The sequence below is a fragment of the Pelobates fuscus genome, chromosome 2 (assembly GCF_036172605.1).
Source record: "Pelobates fuscus isolate aPelFus1 chromosome 2, aPelFus1.pri, whole genome shotgun sequence".
NCBI classification, from domain to species: Eukaryota; Metazoa; Chordata; class Amphibia; order Anura; family Pelobatidae; genus Pelobates; species Pelobates fuscus.
Window position 1 is genome coordinate 137,852,014 of NC_086318.1, and position 24,644 is coordinate 137,876,657.

General features: G+C 40.3%; 1 protein-coding gene across 1 annotated transcript in view; it reads left to right on the forward strand.

Annotated features, from left to right (window-relative positions):
- XXYLT1 (xyloside xylosyltransferase 1) overlaps positions 1-24,644 on the forward strand; it is a 252,437-nt gene that overhangs the window by 149,991 nt on the left and 77,802 nt on the right. Inside the window, exon 3 of the mRNA XM_063442762.1 lies at positions 20,593-20,725. Coding sequence (XP_063298832.1) covers positions 20,593-20,725 — 133 coding nt within the window. The remainder of the gene's footprint in view (positions 1-20,592; positions 20,726-24,644) is intronic.

Consider the following 24,644-nt stretch of genomic DNA (forward strand, 5'->3'; position numbering starts at 1 on the left):
AAATTAAACACACAATCTGACATACATTGATTGTATGTCAGATTGTGTGCAATTTACGGGATATTACACATGGTATTACACAACATTGCATATAACTGTGTTTTAAAGTGCTAAAAATGTGCAATTCTAATTGGCCACTCACATTTTAGAGGGACACTACATTCAATGCAGTGTTTACATTACAGGCTAGGGATTCTTCCACAAGCCTCTCCTCAGATGGCTACTAGAGGTGCTTCCTGGGGCTGTGCTGCACTTTTTCCCCACTGGCGCCACCACCTTTTTCCAGCAAGTCCTCTTCTGCTTCTGTTCCTGGTGCTAAAGCGTCAGCAGCCAAGTCACTGCTGTACTCTTGCGCACAAATACAGCATTAAGGTCTGTGGAGGATCCTGCAAGACTATCAAAGTTGCCTTTTGTAATTTGGTTGGCTTTTCACTGCGTAGTAATTTTTATGTACTCACCTATATCATATAGTGCATAGTAATATATATTATCTAAACAATCATATATGAAGGCATGTGGAATTAATAAAATATATATTGAAATAAATCTCTAATTCTTTGCCTACAAATTCCACCACATTGTGTATTTTGTAATGTTTTTGTTTCTCCATTATCCGGTTTATCCATTATGTCCTTAAAAGGCAGTTATTCGGAATAACCTGGGTTAATACTCTGAAGGCTCTGTTGATAAATGCAGAACACTACGTTTCACTGTTTGAACTACAAAAAACAGCGGCTCCATTGTCTCCTGACAACGTAACATTTTCTAAAAGTACTATTTAACTCATATTGTCATTGCGCTGAAGTACTTATCTGTGTACGCAATGCTGACAGCACTGTGATGCGTGGTAAGAGCTCTGAATCTGAAATTATTTTAATCACATTGAACACTAGGAAATGTAATGTTCTATCACTCATAAACACTTTGTTTGTCTACAGAAAATAAATAAGCACCTACTGTTTTACCTTTATGATAAACCACTCCAGATGTTGAGTGGGTTTGAGACACTTTGGCTAAATCTGTTTATGTAACAGCCATTTGCTTTGGCCTACTTAAAGAAACACTGTAGGCACCCAGACCACTTCAGCTAACTGAAGTAGTCTGAGTGCTGTGTCCCTTTTGCACTTAGTGCTGCAATGTTAATCAATGCAGTTCCAGAGAACTGTAATGTTTACATTGCAGCTCTAAGTCTTCCCTTTGTGGCTGTCTAACAGACAGCCACTGGGAGCGCTTCCGGATTCCTCACGGATTCAGTGGATTCAGCGGGGGAGGAGCATGAGTAGAGCCTGACCCAGTGCCGAGGGACATCGGCGCTGGATTCAGGTAAGTGACAGAATGGGTTTTAAACCCTTCAGCCCCACGGTAGTGGAGGCACAAGGGGGGCGGGGGGGGGACACCTATTAACACTATGGTGCCAGGAAAACGGCTTTGTTCGCCTTTCTTTATAGGATCCCTTTAATCCGGGATAATACATATTGTTGTCTCACTCTTTTATATAACACAGGTGAATAAAATGAGTATTTGCCTTTTATAATAAAAATAACTCTAAAATATGTATTAAAATATTTATAATAAAAAGGGTATATTCTGATTTTGTTAAGAACCAAAGAAATAAGTTACTTGCGCACTATCCCAAATCCCTATGCTTATTTAAGTAACTGGAAGTCTGTAGTATCACTCCACTGCCCATTAAAGTGTTAGCTCAACTACCACGTCCATGCAAAACGTCTTAGGTGTCTTCAGCTAAAAGGTCAATCTCAAGATGGAATGGTATTTCTTTGTCTTCGAACAAGTCTCTTTTTCTTTTTCATTTTATTAATTCAATAGACTTTATGGTCTGACTGGCGGGGGCAGGAGACACAATAGGTTCTCCCCATTACCACTTAAGGTCCATGCCCCCCCCCCTCTCCCTGGCGCTATTGGATGACGGTTAGGGGTGTAAGAGATCCCCACAGTTATCACTTGGGTCACGTTTAGTTTAACATCCCCAGTTACAGAAAGTGACTGAGAGGGACACTATGCCCCCCCCCCCCCCACACTGTTTTATTGCAATAGGTGTCCCACCATGGGGGCATGGGGAAGCTGTCGCAGGTCCCCCATTTTTGGATTAGCAACTGGGCAGCAGTAGCTGTCTAGTTGCTAGTCTTTTCTTACAACAGTTAGGAGTCACTGGGTGCTCACTGTTTAGTATATATGCCCCTATTCGCGGAACAGCGAGTAGGGACAGGAGGGAGTTTAAGTACCTTTTAAATATCTGAATATAAAGCAGTTATGATTTTGTTAAGCATTTACGAAAAGTTCTACTAAAGTAAAAAGTTCACCTTCTTCTAAAGAGCATACACCATTACATACCGCTGCTCAAATTATGTGAAAACAACAAAATGGAAAAACCTGCAATGCAGTGTTACCTGAGCAGGAATGTTGCCTCTCTCCTGAACTCAACTGAGAAGAGATATGTAAAACACTCAGCAAAACTCCACTGAGTCGAACTTTGCTGGGAGGCTTGAATTCTGAAGCGTGCTGTTGGTAAATTAAAGGATGATCAGAATGCAAAATTCTATTTTTACTGCATAATGGGAGGCCTTGTGGGAATAGCGTAAAAGCATCCCAGTAATGTCAGTCTGCCTCTGGCTTTTTATGGTTCCATGTATTGTGTATTGATTTTATTGCCGCTTTAAAGGCATCTCTGTTTAATTGTGTTTGCACAGAATTTAGCCATGAAAAAAAAACAAAACAAAAAAAAAACAATCTACCAAATTAGTTTAACAACTGGAAAGCATTTTGAGCCATAGAATGGGTTTTTGTTATGTAGATCGGACTGTGCAGTGAAGTTACTATCAAAGCTGTGCCATTAGATTGTATGCAACACTTTGGAATAAAACCTTCTACCTATTGAGCTACACTGGATGGCTGGTGCAGTGACATGTTAGGCACACGTTTTGGAAATGTAGTTATAACTCCTGGTTAGAATTAAACATTCCTTCATTCTAATGCATTATAAAGCACATGATAATACACTGAAATGCAGAGGGGAAAAGAAGATCTTCTGAATGTCCACCGTTTGCTGTCATTTCCCAGTTTCTGCAAAAATACAGTTGTTTATTTGACCTTTCTCCCCCAGTGCTGATCCACAGATTTTCTCAAACATGACCAGACCACTAACATTTTAAATAACACAATAGGGCAAACATTTTTTTTTGCTTTGGAAATGTTCCCATGGGACGGGACAATAACAATTATTTAAGTGACAACTTCAAGCTTTTCATTTCAGTGGTTGAATAATTTAGAATAAGACCAGAGTGTCAATGCAAAATAATTTGCTTTAGGACCAAAACAAAATTGCATCATTGCAAAAGCTGCAGCACCTTGCTCCCTCAGAGTGGTTTATAACTGCAGTGATATGCCACAATCATGCCAGTGGGCTGTAGTGGTTATGGTGGTATTATGATGATATGAGCCTGCTTCTCCATATTAAAGCATTAGGAAGCCTGTGCACATGCGCAGCAAATCTCTACACTGCACCAATCAGCATCTCCTCACTGAGATGCATTTTTATTATTCATAAAGAGCCAAAACATTCCGCAGTGCTGCAAAATGGGTGGACTAACAGACATTAATAATTTCTCATTTCCTGCTCTGTCAATAGCCCTCTAGACCCTGCTTGAGCCTCCTTTGTGTGATTAAAGGACCACTATAGTGGCAGGAAAACATACTCTTTTTCCTGGCACTATAGTGCCCTGAGGGTGCCTCCACCCTCAGGGACCCCCTGCCGCCGGGCTGGATGGAGAGGAAGGGGTTAAACTTACGTATTTTTCCAGCGCCAGGCTGGGAGCTCTCCTCCTCCTCTCTGCCTCCTCTCCTCCTCTTCGGCTGAATGCGCATGCGCGGCAAGAGCCGCGCGGGCATTCAGACAGTATTATAGGAAAGCATTTACCATGCTTCCCTATGGACGTTGGCGTCTTCTCACTGTGATTTTAACAGTGGGAAGCACGCAAGCCCTCTAGCAGCTGTCAATGAGACAGCCACTAGAGGCTGGATTAACCCATTTATAAACATAGCAGTTTCTCTGAAACTGCTATGTTTATAGAAAAAAGGGGTTAACCCTAGCTGGACCAGGCACCCAGACCACTTCATTAATCTGAAGTGGCCTGGGTTCCTATAGTGGTCCTTTAACTTTCAATTTACAGAGTACTACATGAGAACATCGAAACCAAGCTAACATCTGATAGAAAATGAAATCATTTTTTCTCATGCACAAGTCACAGCCAGGAAACGTATGCATAGGGCTGCATAAACAGAAACTAAAGTGATTTAACTTGTAAATGGCAAATAATTAAGCAGTGAGACTGCAGCGACATGATCTATACACCAAAACAGCTTCATTAAGCTAAAGTTGTTTGGATGCATATAGTGTAAATTAAAAACAAATTGGTCACTACCTGCCAGTTGTATCAACATTTATATTGTTGTTTAAACACACAGTGTAGGAGATTTGTAACTATATACTTGTTAAATGATACACTTATACACCACACAAACTGAGGTCCTGGAGAACAGGGAAATAGGAATTTAGGTTATGAAAAGGTCCCTCCAAAAGAGGAATACGTGGGAGTTTTTAATCATGCCTCCTTATTAATTTCAGCTGACACACACATTCTAAACTCAGTGGCAGGTGTCATAAAGTTGGCCATTTCCTGCAGCTTTTTCATTTACAAATCCTAAAATGATTAGGTGCGTCTGCCATGAAATTGTCCAGGTCTTCAGTTTGTGCTTTAACCTGACGCTGTGCGTCACCATGGTCTACTTTAGAGGATGCTGTTAATCACTGCTTAGACATACAGTGCTCGATGTACAGAAGGTTTAACGTCACTCTGGGAACTAGTTATATTAACTCCATTAAAAACCAGTGACATGACTTGGCACATGGATGTATGAAGGGCAAAAATATTTTATTGACAAAGACAATTTAAGCATGCCTAAGAGTATTGTTTCTCTCTCCCTCAGGAAAAAAAAATGTTCAGCCTGTATGATGTATGTTGCTTACTTCTAAGTCTTTATATAATTCATAGAGCTTTACAGTTGAAGGGATTGGATTTATCAAAATGAAAGATAGTCATTCAGCCACAAAATGCTTTTTAACAGTATAATAAACCTCTCTGTATTCTTAATGCAAAGTAAATCAGCAATGTAAATAGTGACAGACTAAGGCATTTATTTACTAAATAACGAATTGTAATGGATTGAAAACTGATTAGCAGAATGCAGGCTAAATAGCTGAGCTGTGACTATGGCTGAGATGGAGAATTTTTCCAAATCAGCTATTTTTGCCTAAGTTTTTATATTTTGTTTTAGTTTCACTACAGGTTGGTGGTTAGGGAGTAATTCCCAAAGAGCTGATACTGAACACACAGTACCAAGCTTTATTGCCTTTCAGTTTGTTTATTCCTTGACATCTAGAACTACAAAAAAAACAACTGATTTAGGTATATTCTTGATTAAGCAATTGGCTAGTTGTTAAAGAATATACTGTACATACTAACACAATACATGACTATTTTGAACATCTTTATTTCCGGTGATAAATCTCTCGCTCCCACCCTCTTTCCCTCTCCATCTCTCTCCCTCTCTCTCCCTCTCTCTCCCTCGTCCTCTCCCAGGTACTTAATTGGATTGAGATCTGGAGAATTTGGAGGCCAAGGCATTGCCCAGAGTATAACACTGCCTCCACAGAGGCTCCCAGGCCCCACTGATCGCAGCATTGACTGTTTGTATGTCTGGCTTTCCTGAGGTTCACTGGGGCCGTACTGGCCAGATACAGCTCAAGGGCAGGGGACGGCAGTTACTGCTGTGGCCATCTCTCCTGTAGTACAAATTTCTGTTTACAAGTGCTGGGAAGAGGTTATCTAATGTCCTCCGGTCTCCCCAACCTGTTTGTGTCTGGCAGCCTTGCATATCCTGCAGAGGCAGCACGTGTGCCTTACGTTGCTGACCCAAGCTGTATTGCATATCTGACCCTGCAAACTTGCTTGAAAGGGGTTTTACAAAGTCAGACCATTTTAACATTTAGGGTATATGCTGTTTGAGCTGCAGGCAATTAATTATTGAAGTCCCATATAAAGCTAAATAAACCACTAGTTTCCATAACTAGATTTGATGAACGACGTACATAACTGGGGTTATTTATAAAGAGCTATTCTGGGACAAAGTTCTAAAAGTGAACCAATTACCATGGAAACCCCCATGGGATGAGCCTCCTGATTGGTTCACATCCAGGGAGTTTGTTCTGTGTAAATAATCCCCAGTGTATCACAAGAGGACAGTGTCAGAGAGGATTGAGCATTTACGTATATCCCCCGAAATCATCAAAAAACCAGCTAGAAAAACAGCCCAGTCATGATGTTTTCAATCTAGTTTCCAAAATATTAGTGTTTCGAATATATTTTTTTAGTTTCCAAATACTCAAAGTGAAATCTGTAGCTCTGCAGTTTGTTTACTGAGTTTCTAGAGACTTGGTTTCTATGACCAGTTTTGCACTGCTGCCTGTTTCTAATCGTTGATGACATACTTTTTATAGTATGTATTAAAACTGTTAAAATTATACAGTGGTAGAGATAAAAAATACCTACAGGGTTATTCACTAAAGTGAGAATTCAAAGTGAATTTTAAATGTAAAGCCAGAGTATCTGACCTGAAACCATAGCTGATCTTTTTGGATTTTTTTTACCTTAAATTTGAAATTCGCTTTGAATTCTCACTTTAGGGTTAGAATGTTCTTATATATAGGATGGTACAGCTAGACTGATGATTTCTCTTGCTAACATGTAATATCTTCACTTTTATCAAAAATATGTAAATTGTTGGTTTTAGGCCAATACAAGTGACTTCACTGTTTTTCCCTGTTTTTTGAAGGTTATACAGTTAATTATATCAGAAGAGAATGTTACTACATATTTAGTTGTTGAATTTGGGAATACACTATAGTCACCAGAACAACTACAGCAAGCCGCGAGTTGCCATGCTTACTAAAGCAGAGTAGGTGCCTACTCTGCCAAATGTACCCGGCTGAGGAGAAGAGGTCCCTGGCCGGCTGGGGAGAAGAGATCCTGCTCCTCACTTCTCCCTTGCGCGCGCCCTCTGTAGTGGTGCCAGAATGTGACTTTATTCCGGCATAACTAAACTGCGCGCCTGATGGAGCAGGAAGACTGAGCTCCCGAGAGAAGATCAGGGAGAGGCCCCACACCAGCTCCCAGAGGTAGGGAGCAATAAATAAAATGATGTGAGTGTGTGCAAGAATGTGTAAATGTGTGTGTGTGTGTGTGTGTGTGTGTGTCTGTCAGTGTGTCTCTGTCAGAGTGTCCATCTGTCCGTGTGTGTGTGTTTGTGTCTGTCATTGTATGTTGGTCAGTGTTGTGATGGCCGCGGCTGGACAGTGGAGGACCTGGATGTGCACGGAGGCACGCCACGTCACATTCTGACGTGACGTCAATGTGCTCCACCTTCACAGATTTTCAAGGAGTAGCAGGAGGATCCGTTTGGCACAGGATGCAGACGGCGCCATTGGGGGTATACCAGAGGCTGTATTCCGGAGTCGCATACTGGCATCGGCACTGTGAATGGAGGTTTGGTAGAGGGGGGGGGGACTGGAATTTAGTACAGAGGAGGTGACTGGGGTTTTGTACAGAGGGGAGGACTGGGGTTTTAGAACAGAGGGGTGGACCGGGGTTTAGTAGAGGGGGATGCTGTTTTTTTTTTTTTTGTTTTGTTTTTTTTTGCGGCCCACATAAACTTAAACCTTGTTTATGTGGCCCGTGCTAGCCTTTGAGTTTCACATGCCTGAACTACAGGTTATTGTATGTGTTCTAGTGAGTAGAATCATTCCCTTCAGGCTTTTTTGCAGTAAACACTGTTTTTGATTTTTTTTCTCAGAGAAAAGGCAGTGTTTACATTACAGCCATGGGCGTCCGCAGGAATTTTTCCAGGGGGGTGGGGGGCGTAATTGTAATGACATCCATGCTTGATCCCTTTTTGACAGAGTCATGAAGAGGAGGAGCATAGTCATTATCACATAAAGCCAGGGTGAATAGCGTTTTCACAACTATGGTGTCAGGAATACATGTTTGTATTCCTGACACTATAGTGTTCCTTTAAGCAAATTAAAGGAACATTCTGGTCACCATAATAACTTCATCTAAACAAAAATGCTATGATGCCAGGAAGCCCCTGGGTGCTCTCTTTCCTTTAATGGGTTAAACCGCTCTCAAATGGTTTAACCCCAAAGGCTTCCTCCAGCTCCAGATTTCAGTGGTATTCGGCTTTTGAAACGGAGTGTCAGGAAGTGCAGATTGACGTCAGGCATGGTTGCTACAGATTGGCTAGAGTAGTCAGTTAACGCTCTAAGCCAATCGCTAGTTCCCGGTTCATAAAAATGTTTTACTTTTTTATGAATGGGGAGCTACTGATTGGCTTAGAGTGCCAGCTGACCCTTGTAGCCAATCAGCGGCACCCATACGCAGCGACACTCTGTGCTTCCTGACACTCAGTAAATAAAAGTGAACACATTAACACTGATATTTTTTTTTTTACCTGGGTAGATGAGAAGGTCCTAAGTTTCCCTGCCAGGCCCAGGTACCAAAGCCTTATGATGTGGTGTCCAGAATAAAGTGGAGGGTTCACTTAATTTGTCCTTCCTGCTCCAATCTCCTTTTCTTCTCCTTCATTTGACACAGTCTTCTTTTTCTTCTGACACTCTTGTCTCTCCTCCTTGGCTCCTTCTGCTCCTTTACCTTTCTGCTACTTTCTGCTTATTGTGCTCCCCCTTCTGCTCTTTTCTCTTTCTGATCCCTTTCTGCTCCTTGCAGACCCTTTCTGCTCCTTCTCCTACTTTACCTTTGTGCTCCTTGCAGACCCTTTCTGCTCCTTGCTACCCTTTTCTGCTCCTTCTCCTACTTTACCTTTGTGCTACTTCTGATTATTTCTGCTCCTTTACCTTTGTGCTCCTTCTGTCCCTTTCTGCTCTTTGCAGACCCTTTCTTCTCCTTACAGACCCTTCCTACTCCTTGCTGCCCCTTGCAGACCATTCCTGCCCATTTCTGTTCCTTCTCCTACTTCACCTTTGTGCTCCTTCTGTCCCTTCCTGCTCCTTGCTGCTATTTTCAGCTCCTTGCTACTGCTGGCTCTGCCCCCGATCTGCCTACTTGGCAGTCTTAGCCCATCCAATGCTTTCCTAAACGGAAAGCATTGTGATTGACTGAGAAAATCACTTCTGATGATGTCAACCAAGAAGGCAGATCAGGGGCAAAGCCAGCAGTAGCAGACTGGAGTAAAGGTAAGATTTTACTATATTTAGGGGGCAGAGGGGCTAGATGGTTGTTTTAACACTATAGGTCAGGAATACAGGTTTGTGTTCATGACCCTATAGTGTTCCTTTAATGAAAGCGTTAACAAGTTATCCAACCCACATATCCATAACTCATAATGTTTATGAGAAATCCTTTCAGAGACATCACAAAATACTTTTGTTTTTATTCTTCTTCATTGAATTAGTTAATCTAGATTTGCTTCAAGCTGCTAATGGCAGGATGCCAGCAAAAGGTGTTTATTCTTTTAAGTTATGTGTCACTGATTGCAGGATGCTACCAGTGACCTTAGTACAGGGAAGTGAAGATAGCCCTCCGATATGAATTCCAAAATGCTTACTACATATGAGGAATTTTGATAATTCTTTGATAAACCAAATAATTTTTTTATGCCAGAGGCATGGCCAATTTTAATTTTAGCCACATGACCAGTTTTTATTTTTTTAGCCTCTCTACTCCTTCTTTCTTGGTCTCGGTGAGCCTTGTTTCTTAGTGACTTTCATTGTTCCATTCTCTTATACCTCCTTAATGCCTTACCAATCACATCCACTACAGCTCATCTCTGTCATGTCTCCATTACAGCTCCCCTCTGTCACTCCTCCACTACAGCTCCCCTCTGTCACTCCTCCACTACAGCTCCCCTCTGTCACTCCTCCACGACAGCTCCCCTCTGTCACTCCTCCACTACACCTTCACTTCCTTGATGTAGGTCCCCAATCTCTCATTCCTGTTTTTATAATGCTGTCCCTTGTCTCCTTATACCCTTGTATTTCGATAAGACAGGGCTTTACTTCCCTGGGATCCCACTCGTCTTCCGGTGAGGCCAGACCTTGGTGCTGGGTTATGACATTATACACCCAGACAGGAGCACTGTATTATTATAAAATGAGGAACTTGAAGGTACAGAGGTGATTATTATAGTGTGCTTATTGTAAACGTACAACCTTCTTTGGTGGAAATATTCCACTTTACATCTTTTGCTTAGTTTAACTACTGCACCTCATGTAAGGCACCCTGCATACCAATGATGCTCGCATGTGATTTCCAGTGGGCTATTTGAAAGGACTCGTACATCTACTACACACATGTTTTGTGGATGACTGTTTAATACATGCCTTGTGCTGATGAAGTGGCCAGTGGAACTAAAGATATCCTTACATAGACATTCTATAAACTTTATCTAAGATGGCTGGTAGAAATGGCATTGCTTAGCTGTAAGAGCAGCTAGATGGCATCCTACTAATACACAAATATGTCCTGTCTAAGCCCCTATGCTCTGCCGAAAACCTACGTCTAACCTCTGTTCGTACTCCTACCTCTGACACTCACCATAAAGACTTGTCTAGGGCTGCACCATTCCTATGGAACACCCTTCATTTGTTTGGCTAAAAGTCTATCTCCACTCCTTCAAAAAATCTTTGAAAACTTACTTGTTTAGGAAAGCATATCAATTAAACTGTAAACAGCTTTCCCTCCCTGCACCCCGATTCCTCTCCTGCAACTGTCAACAAAACAAAAACAACAAGCCTTCAATGAATATAATCATAGCAAGCTACTTTTCTACACTACCCTTACCTTTTGTGTCACTATACCCCACACCCTCTAGCATGTAAGCTCATTGAGCAGGGCCCTCAATCCCTCTGTTCCTGTGTGTCCAACTCGTCTGGTTAGTCCACCTATTGTACAGTGCTATGGAATTTGTTGGCGCTTTATAAACAATAATAATCATAACCTGCCACTTTGGGCAGGTGAGAGGTTGTATGTACATGTCTGTAGTGTATATGGTGCCAGGAGTGCTTTGGCTCTTGCCCATGCTAAGCAGTCGAACCGCTTGCAAAAAATTTGACAGCTGATTTGGTGTCTGTCAAGGCTTACCCGCAGCCTGCCGGAGACATGGAATCTAATACACGGAGCTTCCTTCAGCCCCCTTGAGCTAATTATTGCAATGCAGGCCTGGCTCATTGGCTGAGCACATCAGCTAGGCACCCTCAGCCAATGAGCTATGCCCTGCACCTCACTCCCTCCTAGCTCCATGCAGAGACATTACAGCTCTCCTTTAGGCTTTAACAGGCACTAAAATCCAACTGTTTGACTACTGATCCTTGGAGGGTGCCAAAGCACTTCTGGTACCATAACCACTACAATGTGCTGTAGTAATAATAGTGCTTGGTTTGTTCCTTTAAGACCAACCACTGGTGAAAAGGATAAAAGAGAAACCTGGGGCTCACGATACCTAGAGGGGTATCGGCTATATCCCACTGACGATGCCTAACAAGGTTGAAACGATCATCTGGGGTTGGTGTATCTCTCGTGCAGAGAGAGCTGGCCTGCATTGTGGTTCTGGATCGCTCTTTTGGGTGGAACCAGTCAGATATGCCAATGGCTCTACTTTTTTTTGTAATGGCACATGGTGAGCTAAAACTAGCTTGAGATCTGAGCAGGGACCCACCGAAGGACAGGCTATTTGAGCTGCTGTCTGTTCTCAGATTCTATTGTGGTTCTGGATCGCCCTTTTGGGTGGAACCAGTCAGATATGCCAATGGCTCTACTTCTTTTTGTAATGGCACATGGTGAGCTAAAACTAGCTTGAGATCTGAGCAGGGACCCACCGAAGGACAGGCTATTTGAGCTGTTGTCTGTTCTCAGTACTCTCTTGCAAGAGTAAATGAGGCACATAAATGAGTACAGAGGGAATAATCATGTAAAATGTAAAGGGAAATATAATTATACCATATAGGCCTTTTCTTTTTATACTTCTATTTAAGATTCATTGTGAGTCGCCTTATCTCCTTGCTGTCTGCATAGTGTCTGCTCTAATGCAATCTTCTTTATCAGAGGGATTACATTAATTCTGTGCTGATTGGGTTAGTTTCTTTCTTTCAATAGCTATAGTGATTAGACCTGATACTTGTAAATGGAGTTTGCTGTTATCAGTAGAATTCATAGCCTTCCATCAGATGAACACTTATAGTGCCATTACGAAACATTCTGATCAAGTGTTTTAGATTTCACTGCTTCTTCCATTCTTGGCTGAGGAGGTGGCAGAATGTTGTTTTAAGGTTAGTTAAAAATTGTAATGTAAACAGCCATAGTTTTACCCTTTTTTAAAAATTTTTACCATTTTGAATTGTTTGTGTTATTAGTTCTATGTTGTATATATTACAGTCATTCAGAAGTAAAGACATCCTTTTGGATCCGTTTTGCTAATTGGTTTTCAGACTTGTTTATTCAGGTTGTTCACATATCGTACGTTAAAACGACAGCACTCATTTTATGGCAAATTTGGAACAATTGGCATTCTCCTTGGCCAAGTCTACTTTGTACCTTTTTTAGTCTGTTAAGTTACTTTCGTCATCATCTACAAATCATTTCAGATTTTATTCCATAAAGTGTTTTTGGAACACAAATGAATATTCAGTCTAAATTGTTTTAGTGTAAGAAATTCAGTGGCAGGCAGAGACGGTTGATAAAAACTAGGGATCAACCGCTATTGATTTTTATTTTTTTATTTTTTTTAGAGCTGATACCGATAATCTGTGAACTTTCAGGCCCATAAATGACCGATACCGATATTTTGTACATTTACCGTTTTGAAAAAATAAACTATTTCTACACAAATCTACTGTTAACTAAACATGTTTATTATTTATTTATCTGCAAATCTCTTTTTTTTTAATTTTTTTATTAAGGTAAATGCACAAAATATACATGGCAGTCGGAATTTTTCATGTTTTCAAGAATATATGTGTGTGTAGTGGATGCAGTGAGAGTTTTGAATTAGTGAATGCAGTTTGTGTAGTGTGTGTATATAATGAATGCAGTGTGTGTGTTTGTGTAGTGTGTATATAGTGAATGCAGTGTGTGTTTGTGTAGTGTATGTATATAATGAATGCAGAGTGTGTGTGTAGTGTGTATAAAATGAATGCAGAGAGTGTGTATAAAATTAATGCAGAGTGTGTGTTTGTGTAGTTTGTATATAGTGAATGCAGTGTGTGTGTTTGTGTAGTTTGTATATAGTGAATGTAGTGTGTATATAGTGAATGCAGTGTGTGTTTGTGTAGTGTATGTATATAGTGAATGCAGTGTGTGTGTGTTTGTGTAGGTATGTAATGTGTGTAAAATGGGGAGGGGGGGGGGGACCAGGTGGTCCGGTGGCACGGACTCTGCAGAGGGGGCCCAGCAACACTCTTACTTCCCTTCCCAGCATCTCACCGCCTAACTCTCGCGGTCTGTGTGGAGCGTTGCCATGGTAACCCGTGGCAACGCTCTGACATCCCCAGGGCTTGCGAGATTTAGACAGGGGAGCTGAAGGGTGGACCACCAGGACATGCCCTGATGGCGGCCCTGGTCTGCATTATCGGCAATATCGGTATATTTATAGGCTGATACTGATATTGCTGAAAATTCTGAATATCGGCCAGACCAATAATCGGTTGATCCCTATTAAAAACACTATTTTAATTAAAAAGAAACTAAAAGAAATTCAACTATAAAATAAAAACCCACTTTCTAAATGTATTACAGAATAGTTTGCAATTTTTTTTTCAATAAATCCTAAGCATTGGTACAATTTTTGTTCAGTCATCTCTTGTTCAGGAAAAACAAAAACTTACAATTTTACAAAACATTCTAATTGGTGTAACATGGATCGTTGGGAATTATTGTCCCCTCACTCACCTACCTCGCGCTCCTATGGCGCGTCTCTCACTCACTCAAAGAGGACGCCGTGTCGGAACACAAACCCCCAGGCAGCGCGGTCGCTGCAATCACCCACACTGACCGCTCATGTTCATGCGCACAGCATCTCTGTTCGCACGAACGCCACTTACCAGAAACAGAACGAAGAACCTCTGTTCATGCGAACGCTACTCACCTATACTGCAGACAGAACTCCGACGTCTGCTCCCGAACACAGCACAAACAGAAGTTCTGTTCGTGAGAACGCTGCTGCTTCCACGTGCGACCACACAGAAGGAAGAACTTCAAGTGAATCAAACAGGGGCGTACATGCTGACACAGAGCCTTTTAAATGTACAGGAGGTGGAGACCAGGGTGGAACCTCAATTAACCCTCTTTCCCTATTTAAGTCGCACACACCCTTCACTGTTCGCTCAGTTGTACTGTGCTTCTAAATGTGTAAAGACTATCAGATCCTGTTGCATCCTGATCCTGTTCCTGATTTTTACCCTTGCCTGAATCATCGCTTCTGAACCCGTGCTGCCTTTCCTGACCTTTGGCTTCCCAACTATTTTCTTCGTCCAATCCTTTGGTACTGCAAACTTGGTTCTTTGCCTTCAGCATCTATCTGCATATTGGGCTCCGCCCACTAAACTGTGTTCCCGACAGGAATATGTCTTGAACTTGCTTGGAATATTCTAGATTAGTTACTGTTAAACTTGAATAAAGACTGGTCTTGGACACATCAATGCTATACTTTGAGTAATACTAGATAAATTTAAGGAATGGGATGGAACGAGACAAGGCCGGGCTGGACCAGAATCTGTCTAGGAACCAAGTAAACTAACTGCTACATAGAGAAAACACCCCATAAAAGAGTATGCCTGTCATCAGTAAGTAATTGTCACCCTCTGACAAACCTTGTGTAGGTGGTAGTGCTGATTCGCTAGCAAATGCACAAATGCAACCTACAGCTAGAGATAAGTTAAATAATAAGGCATTACAATTAAAGCTTACGTTCTCTTTAAACAAGGACTTAAACCTTCCTTCAAATGCTTTTTTCCCTGTTTTGTTCTTTTTTTATTTGTTCAAGTTAAATATTTCCCGGTCTGCCTGAATAATACTGGCTAGGTGGCAATCACAACTGTTTCTGTACACAATGAAAGTGTCTGATATCTGGGTCAAGAAGATAAATTTGATCGCACAGTCAAAAAAGAATGTGTCTTTTGGACCAGCATTGCAACATCATCTATTGATGTAATTTGGAACAAGTCCTGGACAGCAGCCATTTAGCAACCAGCAGCCGATTTTGTTTTTACTTTAGACACTAGTCTTACTTGAACTAAATAAATCAATGAATCATGAGTATTTTGTTTTGTTACGCATGTTTTAAACATATGGTGATATAGGTTCATAACATCTGTTTTAAAACCAAATGGAATTACCATATATACCGGTATATCTTTTTATTTTATATCACATGGAATTTCTTATTTGCAGAGCTAACAAACGGTAATTGTAATTCTTTCTCTGTAGAGAAAAATAGGATACGTAGTCTGTCTCAATTAATATACTAACTTGCCTATAATTATTTACCCCTGTGCTCTCATTGGAACCTCTAGAATTGTGTATCCCACAGTGATTTAAAATCCTTTTATTTTGGCTTTTAGCCTTCCTTTCTTTCTAAGTAGCTTCCAGAATTAAATTCTGCGAGAAACCATTTTAAAAGACACTTCTTGTTCCTACCATGCTCTATGTCTAAGTTGTACATTCACATCCTGCAACCATCATAATATCTTTTTCTCAGATGGGTCTGTCCTCCATGCCATCTCCAGATATTTGCACTAGTCAATCAAATATTAGAAATACCGGTACATTTCATTTTATTATTCACATTATTTTAAGCATTTAAAGTGATCCTGACATTTTTTTTTCTTATGGTTTTATTTTCCTTATGCCCCACTGTATCTTAATGATTATAGTCCCCTACTTGTTTCTTCTCTGTGGGGCTGATTTTATCAATGGATTGTGGGTAAATTTGGTTGGCCACTGTCAAGTTTTGTGAACCGGACTGCTACTGCTTTACATAAAAGTAGTCCTTATATTTCTTTATGTATTTATTGGAAAGTAGAATGCTCAGCAAACAAATAATAATAATAAAAAGTTAAGAAACAGTAAGCAATATAGAAGCATATTAGTTAAAGTTTATTTTTAGTGACAGAGACGATTTAAAGCCGGCTTTAGCTTCCATATTATTTTAAAGCGGCACTGTCATGGCCGAATCCAGTTGTTTTTTTAACCCTCCTCCCTACTCCACTACATCTAATTGTCTCCCTAGTCACCCCAAATGCCCCTATTATACTATTTTTACTATTACTAATATTACCTATTTTTTTATCTTTTAGTGCCCAGACCTAGGTCCTGGGCGCTGCCATCTTTGTGTGGGCAGATGTCCCTGTGGGACACGTCATCTGCTCACACTTGATAGCGCTGTGAAATTCCCGCGCATGCCCAGTTAAACACTTGGGAATTCGCTACGGGAATTTTGTCTATTCATTCGTCAGAAAGACAAAGGAATGAATAGAAATTTCAGATGAACAAACATTCGTCAGTTTATTACAAGGAGGGAGCTAATGGTGCGATGTTCCATCCTTGTAAAATGTAAAAATAGAAGGTTGCAGTGCTCCCCGCCACTTCCCAAGCCCCTCCTATGTCCTCCCTCACTCTATGGGGGTCAATATGAGGAGAGATTGAAAATTGATGCCCCCCTTCCAACAAGTGGCCCCATGGTGGGGCAACTATTAACTAGCGTTTGGGACAAAGTGTCCCTCCCAGCCCTCACCTGTGTGCCGCGAGTGCGGGCTATGCAAAGAAACAGGGGATATAGGGTCATGATTGCCGCTCATGGGTGGGGGCCAGGGGTGATGACAATAGATGTCCGTCCCCCATTTTCAATTAGGGCCCCCACCCACTGCTCATGGGTGGGGAGGACAATAGGTCCCCTCCATTGTCATTTAGGGCTCCCGCCTGTTGCCCATGGGTGAAGGCTGAGGAGGGACAATAGGTCTCCCCCATTGTCATTTAGGGCCCCAACCCACTGTTAATGGGTGGGGGCCGGGGGGAGAGGACAATAGTGCGTGCAGCTCCCAGGTCAGCTCCCTCTGCAACTCTCGCGAGAGCTGCGGGGTCAGGGTAACCCGTGGCAACGCTCCGCGCGGCCGCGAGAGTTGCAGAGGGAGCTGACGTGGGAGCTGCACGCACCGGAGAAGAGAGAAGGGAGCTGACAGGAGCTGCTGTGAAGGTAAGTTACAGCTTCCTGACAGCCCCCTCCTACAGCCCATCCACTGGACCACCAGGGAGTGAGAGCCCCCCTCCCTGGCCAGCTAACAAGCAGGGAGGGGGGATGAAAAAATACAAATATTAATAATAAAACAAATAATAATGAGAAAAAAAAAATTAAAATAATAACAAACAAAATAATACAATTAATAATAAAAGAAAAAGAAAATAGTTACCTAAAAAAAATAATAACATTAAAGAAAATATTAAAATAATAATTAAATAATAATTAATAAAATGCCCACCCCCCACCAATGCTCTGCACTCACACACACACACACTGCACTCACACATACACACACTGCATTCATACACACACTGCATTCATACACACACACTGCACTCACACATACACACACTGCATTCATACACACACTGCATTCATACACACACTGCACTGCATTCATTATAAACACACACACACACTGCACTCATACATACACACTGCACTCATATACACACACTGCACTGCATTCATTATACACACACTGCATACACACTGCACTCATAAACACACACACTGCACTCATACACACACTGCACTGCATTCATTATATACACACTGCATTCATACACACACTGCATTCATGCACTCACACACACTGCACTCATACACACACTGCACTCATACACACACTGCACTGCATGCATTATACACACACTGCACTCATACACACACACTGCACTCATACACACACACTGCACTCCATTCATTATATACACACTGCACTCATACACACACTGCATACACACACTGCATACACACACACACTGCATACACACACACTGCATTCATATACACACTGCATTCATTATATACACACACTGTAAATAAATATTCAGTTAATATAATTTTTTAAGGATCTAATTTTATTTAGAAATGTACCAGTAGCTGCTGCATTTCCCACCCTAGTCTTATACTCGAGTCAATAAGTTTTCCCAGTTTTTTGGGGTAAAATTAGGGGCCTCGGCTTATATTCGGGTCGGCTTATACTCGAGTATATACGGTATATGATTTCAAAAATACATTGAACTAAACCTTTAAACCCTGACTGGAAACGTCAGGAGTTGTGATTTGGTTTTAAACCAGTAGTGCTATTGCAGATATTTAGAGAATTTTGTGCTCATAACTTCAACCAGATGTTCCACACACCACTGTGGAGTTTTTCAAATGGATTAAAGGTGAATGTGTGCCCCTTTTTTTTTTTTAAATCCATGGTAGTATTTCATGCCCTTTGAAACCCTGCCTATTTTGTGGTGTGGTCTATTTTTTTTTTTTTCAGAGGCGCAAATTAGATGAAACATTTGATAACTAGATTGTTCTGGAATATGGAAATATAAGAACCAATACAGAAACCAGTCAAAGCTTCAGTCCAAGCTCTTTTAGTAGGTTATATAACACTATGTTTACTGCGAGCAAATCTCTGAAACAGATGAGAGGTTCAGGCTGTTTAAAAGTTAAGGAGACTTCTAGATTTTACCAACCAGCTATTTTTACAACACAGACAAAAATGCAACAGGATGTGTTTAACTAATGTAGCGAAAATACGTGGATAGTTTTTGGGTCACTGCTTGTATTTGTCTGTGCTATGGCTCTGGGGCCAATGTATGGCACTAATGGAAATATTTAAGTTAATTTAGCACACCCTCCTTCATGATAGGCTAGCATGATATTTAGGGGGATCCAGTGAAGATCGGGGGTTTTCTTTTGTGTATAGTGGGGGATAATATTTGTGCTCTCATACCCAATTTTTACTTAATTGCATAATTGTATAACTATTTTGGTTCCCTGGCGGCATTCTTCAATATAGAACAGTTTTTTTTTAATGCTTTATCACCAATTTATTATTTACCATGAGTCGTTTTTTTTCCCACCAGTCTACATTCTAAAAAGAATAGAGGTTGAAATAAAATAAACCCTAACTGAAATAGAAAGAAATTAAAACAATACTTTCTTCAAAATATGTTCTTGTATGCCCAGTATGTGAAGCCTTTGAATTTGGACGAATTAGAATGAGTGTCAGATTATTATATTTTAAAATCTTGAATCAAATGAATAGTTGGGAAAATAACAGTTTGCAATTCCTGAACAGATAGCAAAAAACATCACTCATTCATTTTTGCAGAGTTGTTTAATCGGATATTTTTTGCTTTGAGACGTAAAAAGAACGTGCTTCCTTCACAATGTAGTCAGCTGTTTATCTGATGCCACCCAATGAAAGACACTTTGTGATGCCGTACATTTAACTTCGTTATATTAACATGCAAAATAAATGTTCTGTTTAACTTTATCTGATTTTGCGAACTGGCCAAGGAAGATGACACATGAGAAAAGAGAAACCTTTCAGCTAGATCTTAATCAGAATATATCATGCTTGTTTTCCTTTTTATTTTATTTTTTTATTTGTTGTTTGTTATTCACAGATAAAATATATATGTTTTTTTATCACTAGATCATGTTTTGACGTTGTTTTTTTCCGGTTATGGTTTAGACTACTCTTTCCTATTTAGTTGACTTCCACAAATTAAGGGTAATTATATTGTTTTTTTTTCCTGAATTCTCACAGTCTCCTTTCTTTATTTGTCTTTTCTACACTCAATCTTCCTTTCTCTTGCTTTTTCCAGTGTTATCTACAATTTTTATTTTATTTCTGGAGGAAATAGTACTGTATATAATTTCACACACCCGTTACTTATTATATTGTGGTAACTATTAAATATCTATAATAGTATACTATAGACTAGTGGTTCCCAACACAGTCCTCAAGTACCCCCTAACAGTCCAGGATTTAGGGATTACCCTTTTGTGTCTAAGGTGTTTTTAGAGAAGGGAAAAAACAACACTTTAGACACAACAGCTATAGATCCTTGACTAGGTTCATTTGATGCATCTCACCCTCCTTACTTTACAACATATTTTAATTGTTTATAATTTTGTTTCAAAATATTGTATTGCTGTCTTAAAACATTTTTTTCCAATAAATAATTTAAATTAAAAACAAAAAATCTGCTGTTTTTGTTCCACAAACTGCAATGTTTCCAAGTCTCATATAGTACAGAGCCTCATTTGTTCTTTTTTATAGGAGAATTTCTGCTTGCTAGTGCTAAATATTGACCTGTGAGTGGAAATTTGTGCACTCTAATATGCCTACTTCAGTTCACATACGGTTTTCTGTTCTTTTTGTATTTTAACATAGTTCCTCTCTTCTTTGTGTTTAAGACATACCGCGGATCATCCAGTTGGACTTGGATCTGAAGTTTAAGACCAACATCAGGGAATTGTTTGAGGAGTTTGACAACTTTCTCCAGAACTCCGTTATTGGAATAGCATATGAAATGCAACCCGTCTACAGGTAATGAACTTAAAAAATAAAATAAAAAGAATGGTGCATTTTAAAGTCCACATGTTCATTGATGGTGTAATTATTAATTTTAACAAGATACTTTAAGCACCATGACCACATTGGTTTGAAACTTTTCACATACTAGCTTCAACCCAAGAAATGCTGTACATAGATTTTAATTGACTAAATTTTAAATACTAAAATGTAACACAATTACAGGATGTCCAACTTCTCCGTAAAATAAGCAAACAAATAAAAACAAACCGCCACTTCTTTAAAGGGACACCATAGACACCTCGACCACTACATCTCATTGAATAGGTCAAGGTGCAGTGCCTCTGTCCCCTTAACCCTGTGATGTAAAACATGACTGTTTCAGAGAAACCACAATGTTCACATTGCAGGGTTAAGACTGCCTCTAGTGGCTTTTTCTCTAAACAGCCACTAGAGGCGCTTTCTCGATTCACACGGAGTTGAAACCATACTTGATGTTCTCATGCTGTGTATGAGGGCGTGTAGTGTCATGCATATCCAGAAAAGCATTGATTCAGTGCTTTCCTATAGGGAAGGCCTAATGCACTGCACTTGCATATTAGGTACCCCCATCAACGTGACGTCAGAGGAGACGGAGAGGGACCTTCGCACTGGAAAAAGTTAGGTGAATACGTTTTTTGTTTTGTTTTACACTTTATTTGCTGGGGCAGAGGGGCACTATAGCATTGGGAGTACAGTTTTGTGTTCCTAACACTATAGCGTTCCTTTAAGTGAGTATTACACCTAAACTTGCAATAGTTTGCTAGAATGACAATAACATTACCTGTTGGGAGTTAATTTTAATTTAATTTAATTTTGTGTAAAGAAAATTTGTGATAAGGTTGGGACAAGAATAACCTGTTTTTACATTGGTATGCCTCTCATTTGGAAAGGTAGATGTTTGTATAAGATGTTTTTTTCACATAGACACAGAAGGGATAAAGTTGTTTCCTGTTTGCTGCAGTAGAGATAATACAGCCAGGTAAGCTGACATGGTATTTGTTTCACGGCCCTTGCACTGGATTGGAGAGTTCCTCGTCTAGATGAGAACTCTACCTGTTCTGACAGTAATCTGTGGGTTCATGGCATGTCCTATACATTGTGCATACACTGCTCTGTAGTTTTTAGAGTTATTAGAGGTGTCAATGAGTCCTGTAATCTTGCTTGTCCAGGCTAGTTTTAACGATCCGTAATTTTGCCCTTTTTAGAACCTTACATGACCAGCAGCTGCAGAATGATGTGATTTAGTGCTTTGCAGGCGGCATTAATTAGAGTTAATAGCTGGAAGAACAAAGCCTCACAAAACAATTTTTTGGGTTTGATTGTACTAATCCATAAGATAAAGTCAGAGCTTGACTTGGAAGGCCCTATTAATAGTCCTATGTTAGAGGTTGAATCATTTGTAAGCAAGCCAGGCAATTTGATGTGACATTAATCTGAAAGTTTCTAAGTGTGCCATTCGCTGTCGGGTTATTTTAAGTACTGTGGGCGGACTGCATAGCACAATATGTTCATTACTTTTACTCTGAAAAGAATCGCAATTTTCCACCCTGCACCAGCAGATTGTATAAAAAATTATAGCCGTCAGAATTCCTATTTCCCTTCTGTGGCGTGTTCGACATAAGGCAGATGTAACCATTCCATCTCCTTTGGAAATAAGTTTATTAGGTCTCTTAACACTCTCAAGCTTGCCAAATTAACTTCTCTCACTTAGAATTCAGTTTAAAGAGAAAGGTTGGCACATTTCCTTATATACATAGAACATGTTTTTCTATGAGTAGAACAGCTACATTTAATTTGACCTACTTCCATATAATTTCAAGAATGTTTCATAATAGTTCAAACGAGTTTTAAAAAGCTCTCGCTATATTTTTAAACTATAGAACAGTTTAAAGCTGCAATGGATTACCAAGTAAAATTGTTCAGGAGTGACTATGTCCTCCCTAGAATTTGTTTAAAACAATAGTTGAGTTAGACCGTTAATTGCTCAAAATCCCTGTACCATAACGTGGTTTGGTTTAATTTTTTGGGGTTTTTTTCCTCTGGTGTCCCTGAACCACATACATTTAAGGAACACTATAGTATTAGGAATACATATCTGAATTCCTAACATTATAGCTCTCTCTGCCCACCCCCACCCCCAGCTAATAAAGGGTTAAAACCCCTTTATTTACTTACCTAATCTCAGCTTTCCCAATGTCCCTCTGCACTGGGTCGGTGCTCCACCTCCTCCTAAGTCATCCAATGGGTGGGCTAATGCACATGCGCGGCAAGTGCTACATGCACACTAGACCCTCCCCATAGGAAAGCATTGAATCAATCAGGTATTTTACTGATGCTGGACATCCAGCGTCAGTTAAGCGACCAAAAGTCACATAGCAAGCAAGAAGCACTTTTAGTGGCTGTCTGGTAGACTGCCACTAGAGGCAGTCTTAGTGCTACAATTTAAACATTATAGTTTCTCAAAAACTGTGATGTTTTACATTGCAGGACTTAGGGGGACAAGGATACTGCACCCAGACCACTTCAATGAGCTGAAGTGGTCTGGGTGCCTTTAGTTTCTTGTTAAGATTTACTTTATTTGGAATTGCAGACTGTGTAGTACAGAGTTAGGCAAACTGCGGCACTCCACATGTTGTGGACCACATCTTCCATTGATAGTGCTGGTAAAGCATCAGGTACGATGTAATCCACATCTGGACTGCAAAAGGTTGCTTTCCCTTGCTTTATAATATAGTATCTACAATCAGTTGGAATCTGAGCTTGTTATCTCCTAACATTCCATTTAGAAGAGAAAAATAAGTGGTTCTCTGAACTCCCTAAAGGAAATGCCTAAATACAAAATATGGCTTCTTTATGTATGTTTATTAGCTGTATGGATGATGCATGTATTTTAAAAGATGCAACATAAGCTGTCATTTAGTAAGAGGAGGTGAACAAATTATTTTATACTTAAAAGAGGCTGGTAATAAACTTACGGCTACACAATATAAAGAAAAACTATCGTTTTAGGAATAACAACCTGTAGGAAGGATAGTGCGCGCATGCTCTGCAGAACAGCAGGCTGCGCCAATCGTATGGTCTATATGAGCCCTTCTGATTGAATAGCGAAGTTTAACTTGGCTGTTGAGGTGGAAGTCTCAGGGTTGGCTGTCTTTCTGAAAGCCATTCGAGGCATGTAAACATTGTCGTATCTACTAAACAGCAATGTTTTTAGTTGCAGGGTTAAAAAGACAGGGGCATGGCATGCCTACCATTTATTGAAAGGTTGTGACTTGGGTGCCTGTAGAGTTCCTTTAAAAGTATGAATCACTTAAAACATTTAGCCTGTGTTTAGTTAGCTGTGCTGAACAATATCTAGGGTTCCTTTTATATTTTTATTTTTGTTTCAAGTAACACTTGTAGTTTAAGTAGCTCAAATGAACACTCCAAACACCATAAACATTATAGCTGTAGTGGTTATGGTACTAGGAGTGCCCTGATGCCACCCTTACTTCTCTCTCATGTTATTGCTCGAACCATTTTAGAACATGAACTTCTTAACGCGGGACTACTGGTCTCTGAAAGTTCCTGCTAGGTGCGTCCGTTAGCTCTCCTGTGCTAATCCTTAGCGTGCAAGGTTAGCTTATTGGCTGACAGCATTCAGCTGTCAGCCAATGTGATAAGCCATGCACTGCTGGGCTTAGCTCAGGCAAAGAGCTTATTTATATATCATTCAGATGAGGAGTGGTCTCCTAGAGACCCCAGCTAAGAATTGAAACCATTCTAAAATAATTTGAATACCTACAATGTGGGAAGCAAAATCCAAATAGCTTATGGTGCGGAAAAATTATGATTGAAACCCCCTTCCACCTGAAGTCTGTGGATAGTTAATACAATGTTAAACAAAAAACTG